The sequence below is a fragment of the Thalassophryne amazonica genome, chromosome 12, assembly GCF_902500255.1.
Source record: "Thalassophryne amazonica chromosome 12, fThaAma1.1, whole genome shotgun sequence".
In the NCBI taxonomy this organism is placed as follows: Eukaryota; Metazoa; Chordata; class Actinopteri; order Batrachoidiformes; family Batrachoididae; genus Thalassophryne; species Thalassophryne amazonica.
Genome location: NC_047114.1, coordinates 34,884,299 through 34,894,375, shown reverse-complemented (window position 1 = coordinate 34,894,375; position 10,077 = coordinate 34,884,299). Strand labels below are relative to the sequence as shown.

The following is a 10,077-nucleotide window of genomic DNA, read 5'->3' as shown; positions in this document are numbered from 1 at the left end:
AAGAACACAATGCTCACACGGCCGAGGATATTTTAGAATTGCGTTATATTTTTGTTCTTGCCGACGGTTGCTTCTGATACTATTTTAAAATAATCAAATATTTTATTTAAATGTAAACTTTATTCCAAAAATTCAACATCAAAGAGGTTTTCAATTTATTTATTTTTAATGACATTTCGTGGTCCACTGAATGTACCTTCACAGCCCACACTGGTCTGAAACACTTGGATTTTTTTTTTTTTTTTTTTTTTTTTACATTTTGCATAATATTGATCGTGGCCTGAGCAAAAAGTGAATGAACCGTAACTAACTCAGACTTTGGCAAGCTGTGTTTATTTTGGCAGTGATCCTGTAGAAGAGTACCCCACATGTGACGCAGGAGTTAGGGGGATGATCCCAATGTTTGAATTGGCTGTTTTCCTGTTTCAAGTGCAGGATATATAAACTGCAGTTTGACTGTGTCCTGTCTCTCCTGTCTTTCACTTTTCTGATACCTGGTGTGTTCTTATCTCTCGTAGAAATGAATTTCCTGAGCTTCGCAGTAGTTCTGGGCCTGTTCATGGGTGCATGGGCCGTGGTTATTCCAAACAAGGTCCAGCTCCCATGTGATTCCCCTGAGGCAGAAGCTGCAGCTCTGGTGGCTCAGGATTACCTGAATGCCCAGCACACTCACGGCTACAAGTATATACTGAACAGGATCGAAGACATTAAGCTCTATACTAAGGTAAGTCAAAAGTGTAAAGTGTAGTAGAACAGGCTCTTGGGACATTCACAAACATGTGTTCTGAGAGCATATCGATCTTCCTACACATCACACATATCTCTGTAGCTATTAGAGATCAATTTTAGCAGGATTATGCAAAAATGAATTGATTGTCTTGAAACTCAGTAAACTGTTAACTCTTGGAGCTGACTTGATTGAGGGGGCAGGTCCATTAATTTTTTTTCTCTTTTTTAACATTTTGAGGCAGTCAGTTAGTACACTTGTTTCCAAAGTGGTTCCCAGTTCAAGGCCTTCCCTGCTAAATCTTGCCAAAACTTGTGCCAAATCACCATGCAGATCCATCTCAGATCTGCTGTGGCGACCCCGAGTGAAAAAAGGGAGGCGCTGAATTAACTTACTTTAACATTGTGAGATCGGGCATTTTTAAACATTTTCATCAATCCCTCAAGAAATAATGCAGATATTGGCATTCGATATGTGACAGATTTTTTTTTTTTTTTTTTGCATAAAGTCCTGTGCTTTATCGTTTAAGAAATTCCCAACATAATTGAAAAAAGAAAGTTAAAAAAGTGGTTGGGGGAATCCTGGATCCACCCCCTTAACATGATCTCTTCAAAAGTTAATGGTTATTTTCCTGAGCCCATACTGCACCCTTCCACCAAGTTTCTACAAAATTGGTGGTTTTGTGTAATCCTGGTAAAAGTTGGACAAACAACACCAAAAATATTACTTCCTTGGAAGAACTTACATAACAGCATTCTTTTCTGTACATGCTATAGCAGAACAAAATGCCTCATTGTGTGACAGTGGATCATCAGGAAAACGCATCATGTCATGCTATTAAAAATTAATGCTCTTGGACTTGGATGATGTCATGCAACACCAGATTCAACACCTCTTTCCACTTTGTCATACTTATCAATGGTGCTATTTTTGCACTAATACCAGTGTTTTTGTGCACCCTCTAAAACCTTGACACCTGGGCGCTACCCTGTACACTTTGATCAAAGGCACTTTGGTGGTGGGAACAGTAATCTTTCAGCGCTTCCATGCAGATACCTGTGTGTTGTAGTAATTCAACACCATGGAGGCTGCATGTTGACTGCATCATGCCGTGCTGTATGTGGTATCAAACTATTTCACTATCATGAGCTGCTGCTATGCATCTGTGTTTAATGTGTGCATGAGATATATAATTTTAAATGCTTTCTTCTGCTTCTCCACAGCCTGGTGGTGATGATGCATATGTCCTGGAGGTTGACCTGCTGGAGACAGACTGTCATGTCTTGGACCCGACGCCTGTTGCTAATTGCACAGTCAGACCCAAAGTATTAACGGTGAGCCTGCACATGCAAAGTGGCTCGTAAAGGTTTTGTGAATGAAATATGTAGCCATTGACAAATGTACAATTTCAGCTGCATCTTATCATAATGTTGAGGATTAATAAACAAATAATGAATGTTTAAGAGTGCAATAATCAGAGTATATCCATGAATTGAAAGATATAATATTCACCCTAGCCTTGCTGAATAGAATATTCCATCATTTGATGATTTAAAGTATTTTGTTTCCATAGCATGAACAGAAATCATTCACTATTTGTTTTGTATAACACCTAAATAGATCATAGTGATGGCAAAAAATGGTTTCTACTATTCAATTCAATTTTCAATTTTATTAATTTATATAGCGGCATCTCAGGACAAAGTCGCCTCAAGGTGCTTCACATAACAAATTCATAGCAACACAAAGTGAATTAAAATTGAAAAGAGCACAGTAAAAAGGTAAAAACATAGTAGAATAAAATCAAATCAAATCAATTTTATTTATATAGCGCCAAATCACAACAAGCAGTCACCCCAAGGCGCTTTATATTGTAAGGCAAAAGCCATACAATAATTACAAGAAAAACCCCAACAGTCAAACCGACCCCCTATGAGCAAGCACTTGGCGACAGTGGGAAGGAAAACTATTATGTTTTTATGTTTGCTTTGCAAACATAAAAACATAATAAATTAACAATAAGACAGTCTAATAAAGTGGGTCTTCAATCTTGATTTAAAAGTCTCCACCGTGTCGGACTGCCTTATAGATGCAGGTAGATCATTCCAGAGGGCAGGGCCACGGTAAGAGAAAGCTCTATACCCCACAGAGTTTTTATTCACCCTTGGAACACACAGATGTCCTGCGCCTTGCAAACGCAAGGGCGGTGCCGGTACATAGGGCTTGACCAAGTCCGCCAGGTAGGAAGAAGTCAGTCCATGAACAATTTTATAGACAAGCAGACTTTAAAATCCCATCTGGCAGAAACCGGAAGCCAATGAAGGGACGCCAGAATGGGTGTAACTAAAGATAGTTACTAAAGATAGTTTCTTCGTACTATTGCCACATTTTCAGGAAAAGGTCAAGGAGTCGTTCATTGGAACGAAATATATGGATCCACAATAAATGGTAAATAGAAGCAAACTGCAAGAAAAATGCTGTCAATCATACAATGGACCATTTTTCTATACAATGGAACAAATAATGAAAGCCATGTGATATACAATCCACCAGTTAAATGACAAGAATATATTTAGATGTTAAATAGAAAAATGATGACCATGAGGCCGGAATGCAGAACAACGTTCATCTGAGGGTAATTACAGTGGCAAGAAAAAGTTTGTAAATCCTTGAACAAGTTTGAATGTTGGAATGACATCAAATTAAAATAATAATAATAATAATAAGGCTTCTGTATATAAAGATTTCTAAAATGACATACTTTCAACTCAGTGAAACTAGTCTACAACATATAAATTAAAAATAAGGAAGTCATTGCAACCTTTTTGCACAAGTAAATCATCACTTTTCATCACTCAGGTGATAGATACATGAACACTTCCAAGTCACTGAGTATGTCTTGGACTTCATTTGCATCAGTTATTAAGTAATACAAACAGTGTGGTACTGTGTGGTAAATCTGTCTCAAAAACTGAGTGACTAGTGGGGGAAGCTACCAAGACACCCGGACAACTCTGATAAAGTTATAGGCTTCCGTGGGTGCGATAGGACAAATTGTGTATCGTGCACGTTTTGCCTTTTGCATAATCACTTATACAGCTTCATAGTAGGCTTTCCAGTCTTTTTTCAAAAAATCTGTCTCTATACCATTCCATCATGAAGCTGTATAGCTTGAATTTCAGGTTGACAGGGTACACTTTGGGCAGCATGGCAGCTTTGTGGTTAGCACTATTACCTCACAGCAAGAAGGTCATGGGTTTGACTCCCACGTGTGGCCTTTTTGTGTGGAGTTTGCGTGGATCCTGCGGGTGCTCCAGTTTTTGCCCACATTTAAAGACATACAGGTTAGGTGAATTGGAAACTTTATAATTGTCCAAATCTCCCTTGCAAAAGAGGTCTCGATCTTAATGGGACTAACCTGGTTCAATTAAATTAAAGTTGAAGTTTGTTTTAACAATTTGACTACAATGTTAAGAAGCTGTGACACACAGCTAAAAGAAAAATCTCTGTCTAAATATATATGGAGCTCAATGTTCGTACTATTGAGTCAGAGCTGCCTGGACTGATTTTGTGTCTGCACCCAGGTTGTGGAAGGAGACTGTGATGTCGTGCTGAAGAAGGCGGGCGAAGCTTTTACCGTCACTGCATTTAAGTGTAAAACAGAGGGTAAGTGTCTCAAATCACACAACACACACGTGCATATGTGTATATGCCCGAGCACGCAAACGTGATTACATTTTTTAATGCAACGCAGAATCAACAGAGGACCTGTGTCTGGGTTGTCCTACCCTCCTGCCCTTGAACCACACTGGTGCTCTGGACTTTGTTCACGCCTCTTTCAACAATTTCAACAACAAAACAGACAAAACATTCACCATTCTGGAGACTGGAAGGATGATGTCCCAGGTAGGCACGAGACCTCATGGCAACCTCTAAACAGTTATAAATAAGTGGGCAGAACTCAAAATAATTGATGTAACAGATGACCTTAATGTATATAGCTTTGGGACAATGCTGGAGATGGAAAAGTGGAAAGTTAGAGTCTCTGTTTTAACATTTACCAAATCTGTAGTACTCCTGAATGGGACCTGGACCATATCTGATTTGCGCTACTGCGTCAAACTCCTGGAAGTGTGCAAAGCTGTGGTCTGAAAGCGGAAAAATTGTTCAAATTTGCAAACATTTTATGCATTTTACAAGAATCATACCTTCACTCAATATGCAAGGTTGCTAGGCAACTGAGACAAGTTTACTGCCTCATTCCAACACTAGAAGCTCTTTCAGAAATAGCAGTTAAACAAAAATTCATGCACATAACAGACCCAGATTACTGTAATGTAGATGTCAAAGTGTCCTGAATAAACTCACTAAAATCCCAACTCCACAAAGGAACAATGTACAGCAATTTGAATGTTGTGGGTTTTGTAATGCAAATCAATCAATGGACACACTAACTTCAAATAAGTTCAAAGAACTTTGTATGTTTAAGTCCATGCACTTAAAACATTGAGGTTAAAAATTATATCAATTTATTTTAGTTCTGCCATCTTGTTCACATTTACAGTGCATCTTATCTACATGTTATATGTGTGTCAGTATGTATTATTCTTGTCAACATTTTATTTCAGCTTGTGTCTGGTGGAATGATTTATAAAGTAGAATATGTTGTAGCCGAGGCCAACTGCACTGGTGACAGCTGTGTACCTCTGAGCGATCCCACGGCTGTAAGTACACTCAACGTTATGTATGGTTTTCACAGCAACAAATTTGAAGAGTTATCATTGAATATTTTAAGAATACGGACTGTATTTAATAACTTAAATGACAGTTACATGTTTTACAACCTCCATCATATAAAAAAATTGTTACTACCCAACTTTCTGAGTGCTCTGCTCACCTTGGACAACTGCATCATAACACAGAAATCACTTTTTCGCACAGATTGGTGAAAAAGAAAATACTATATGTATGTCTCTATACTAAAATTCTTTCTAATGATTATTATTAATAACAAATGTTTCTCTTTTTGTATATAAGTCACACCACAACATAAGTTATGGGACGTTCCAAACTAGGAAAAACAAAAAATATAACGTGAGATATACTTTGGAAAATACGGTATATGGGTATCAAAAATATACTTGCAGCTGAGCTCATATTATGTTTTTATGATCCTTAAAGTTAAATAGTATAATTATCCATGCATTCTTGCATTTCATGATTACTTAATCTAGGTCCTCTTAGTGGCCAAGAAGACCTTGTGATTTGCAACAAGACTTCATAATTTGCATTCTAATGAAAGGTCTTCTTTACGTAAGTCCAGACATGTCCCACTGTGCTAACCGTCCTACTTAAACTTATATATATATATATATATATATATATATATATATATATATATATATATATATATATATATATATATCGAGAGAGAGAGAGAGAGAGAGAGAGAGAGAGAGAGAGAGAGAGAGAGAGAGAGAGTAGTGTTTCTAAAACAGGTAGCTGACATTTTTCAAGGGTGGTAATAAATTAAGCAAAGCTTGTATAATGAGTTCGAATGGCGTGTAAATCCACAATGTTTTCAGAACCTTAGACCACAACCATTTTTAGAAGAGGAACTCAACCCTATTAATTATGTAATTTTTATTAATTTACTGTCTTAATGTACTTATAAATTGTTTAGGTTCTTGTTATCATATACACACAATTATCATTATTACTATTAATCTTATTATTATTACTTATATTTTGTCATTTGATTTTTTTAAATGAACCACAATGGAAATAAGTGTTTTCCCTTTCTTCTGTCATCCATGTTTTTTACACTCACACCTTTAATATAACGTTGATTTACCGCTCCCTGCAGGAATGGCATGTTAATCCAGACTGTAATTAGCAACATTAGCTAATATCTGTAGTTTCTCCAAAAATATTAATCCTATCAATGTTCTGTTTTGGCACCATTCATCCTTGACCCAAAAACATAAGCATACCAAATGGTAAATGTCAGCTGTCCACAGTCACACACAAGCAGAGCTTTTTTCTGCATTCTGCTGCAAGCGGGTGCTTTTAATTTTTACACACACACACACACACACACACACACACACACACACACAAACAGAGATGGTGGTGGAAGGCATCAAAAGCAATAATACTCTTTTCACTCATGGTAACAACAGCATGACACTTAACTAAACTGACTAACCTAGTAGTGTCGGAGGTATTCCAGAAAGGGCCAAGAGGGTGTAGGTTTTCTTTACAGTCACTGACTCCAGCAGGTGATTTCACTGATTAACATCACTTTGAACAGATGAGTTCATCAAGGCTAATGACTTTAGACTCATGCACGGCTGATGTAAACAGGTATACTAATAAAACAATACACTTAACTACTTACATTTGTTCAAACATTTATTATTCAGAGATTGTTGTTAGTCTAACATACCAATGATTACAATGTAGGTTACTTGCATTATTATATGTATAGTGATTTGGTTGCAGTTTTGAACATAAGGTTGATTTTTTGTAACTCCAGGGATGACTGACAGCTCCATTTACTCTTATCCATTCCTTCTTAAACTAATGTTCAAAGGGGGAGTTGGGCACTCACAGCCTTGATTACTAACAAGTTCTTAATATGTGCCTTACTTGTGTTGTTTTTTTCCACTGCCCCCTTCCCAACCAGGCTTATGGTATTTGTCATGCAGAAGGTGTGAACACTGCTCACAAAACACACTGCAAGATGTTTCCAGTTATGGTAAAATATTTTAATTTCTACACCACATTTCTAATGGAACTACATCTTCAAACATCCAAAAAGAGATTTTTTTTTCTTTAACCTTTCACCTGACTTGTGTTTCAGACACCTGTTGTTGATGTAAACAGCACTGCAGCTCCAGCTCCTGCTGCTCCACCAGTAGTCCACGTGCACACGGGCACCATATCACCTAAGCATGGTCTGAAGTACCATAAACTCACCACCCATCATGACCCCCTTCTCAGTGGCCTGCTGTCTGCAGAGTCAGCAGAGTCAAATGAAGTGGTGCCTGCTGCACCTCCTACACATCCTGCTGCACCTGCTGTAGCCACTGCTGGCCCCACTCCAGCCGCTGATCCTGCATCAGCCTCAGATTCCTCAGGGAGTATTGAGATCCCTGTTATTTTGACCAAGAGACAGGCGCCTGTCTTACCTCCACCACTCTGTCCAGGGAAGGTCAAGTTCTTCTAAGTGCCCGGGCTCCTCAGAGGGCACACAGACTGTTAAGCACTGCATGGCTCAAACTGTGAAGAGAATCTGTCCCACTGTAGGCACATAACATAAATGTGTTGAAATTCTGAAACATGCACAAACTGGAGCATTATGCAAATTAATAAAGATTTCTGTTGAGGAACACTGAGGAATGAATGTTTTTTTATGTGCTGATTTTAGACCAACACCGGTTAAACCTATTAAAGGGGCCATATTATGATTTTTTTTTTCCCCAGAAAGTGAATATTGTTCATCAGGTGTCTTTTTTACAACTGTAGTTATATTAAAATATTGTTTGCAGTCAAGCCTCTGAATGTTACACTCATGCTAGCTTCATATTCAAATCCCATTAAAAAAAAATTGTTTAAGTCCCTTAATGCAGCATAGCGACTACGCTGAGCTTATGCATCCCTACATGGCAATACACTGAGGGACGCAAAGGGGTCTGCAAAATGGACACAAAAAAATTAAACATATTTAATCTTTTAAAAAATTAAACATATATCATTTTTTAGGTGGACATTCAGCGTAGAGCACTGGACGCAGTGCTCTACGCATGTCTACTCAACACTATGCTACTGTACACCATGCCTACGCAATGGTACGCTACACCAGTCCTGCAAAAAAAATGTTTTAGGTTTGTTTATCATTGCACTGCTCGATTTTATTCATCCTGCTGAACTTTGCTAACAGTGAAGCTTCAAAACCACAGAAGACGAAGAGGCAGGCCAAGATTCCCATGACACAATCATTCCAGCGTATTCCATACGCAGTACAATGCAACTCTATGCAGGCCCGGTGTGAAAGGGGCTTTAGGAAGGAATGAGGCAACCATCTAGTGATCTACAAAAATCCACTGCATGCCCAACATGGCAATAAAAGAAAGCCAATTTACTTTGTAAACTTAGCTATGGTGCACTGACAATTGAAGAAATATGGCCATCTATATTTTCTAATTTACTAGTTATGAATCAGTCTGAAAGTTGGTTTTTACTACTGTGCTGCTGCATGTCAGCATCACTTTTGGATGACACAGAGAAAAGAATTATGGGTAATAGCGAATGGGTACTGACATGCATTGCATTGCATCCTGGGATTGCCAGTGCCATGTTCACACTCATGCTCACCAAAACGAACAGCGGTGGCTGTGTGTGCGTGTGTGTGTGTGTGTGTGTGTGTGTGTGTGTGTTGGGGGTGGTCCCAAAAAAACTTCTTCAAACTAAATGTTTTGAAAATAAATCCCCTAAAAACTTAAAACATAATAAAGGATTGAGTTCATAATAAGCACTTTTTATGTCAATTAGGTCTATGTTTTGATTTATATGTTATATTATTATTATTATTTGAATATCGTGTTTCATATTGTTTTTTAATCAGTTTTATTATCAATCATATGAAAATAAAAGGATTCCTATTAAACAGCTTTTTGGAAGAGATTCAAAACAAAATCAAACAGAACATTTAGAATATCTGAAACACAGTACTCCACCTCCTGAACACAGTTTATTTAAACTTGAACTCACAGAAAATATAAGATTTTATTCAGGTTATGTACTTACTGAAACTTTGTAGAAACTGTGTGGAAATTCGCCGTTTTCAGCAAAAAAAAAAAAAAAAAAGGATTTTAGCTAATGTCTCCTCGGTGTTGCCAAGTTAAACTCAATCGCAAGGAACACTAACATGCCTTTCACAGTTAAAGTATTTGATGGGATGCTGGCATCAAGCGTTTTATTGTGAAAAGGTACGAGCAACATGAAGTATCGGATGTTGTTGGTCATCTTGGTCAGAATTAGCTTACAGCCGCGAAACGCCACGGCGGGCGCCATCTTGGAAGTACTAACGTCACGATGTCAAAATAAAGATTTAATGTCAAAATAAAGGTTTTGAAAATGAATTCCCAAAATTTTCATAATAAAGGGTGCACATGTGCAGGCCATATCTGAAAGTTGAGGTTGATCTGCTATTTTATTTAAAAAATTTTTTGATTTAATTAATACTGTCCCATCTGAACTTTCAAGTTCACCCAACAGTAAAGGTCATGGGACCAAGAGCAAAGGTCATGTGATGAACAGCAAAGGTCATGTGGTGCTCCTTTATG

The 10,077-nt window shown here is 37.7% G+C and overlaps 1 protein-coding gene across 1 annotated transcript; it reads left to right on the top strand.

Moving 5' to 3' along the window:
• The first annotated feature begins 458 nt into the window (after nt 1–458).
• On the top strand, nt 459–8,075 carry ahsg2 (alpha-2-HS-glycoprotein 2). The gene is made up of 7 exons (XM_034182929.1): nt 459–724; nt 1,951–2,061; nt 4,312–4,393; nt 4,482–4,633; nt 5,356–5,451; nt 7,416–7,487; nt 7,593–8,075. Exons 1-7 carry the CDS (start codon nt 521–523, stop codon nt 7,956–7,958), a joined length of 1,083 nt encoding a protein of 360 aa, XP_034038820.1. The 5' UTR covers nt 459–520; the 3' UTR covers nt 7,959–8,075.
• The last annotated feature ends 2,002 nt before the right edge of the window (nt 8,076–10,077 follow it).

Bases quoted from the DNA above. Each gene is read 5' to 3' on its own strand.
- ahsg2 (XM_034182929.1), top strand. From the start codon at position 521: ATGAATTTCCTGAGCTTCGCAGTAGTTCTGGGCCTGTTCATGGGTGCA. The intron at 2,062-4,311 runs GTGAGCCTGCAC...GTCTGCACCCAG, and splicing joins TCAGACCCAAAGTATTAACG to GTTGTGGAAGGAGACTGTGA. The intron at 4,394-4,481 runs GTAAGTGTCTCA...AATGCAACGCAG, and splicing joins ATTTAAGTGTAAAACAGAGG to AATCAACAGAGGACCTGTGT.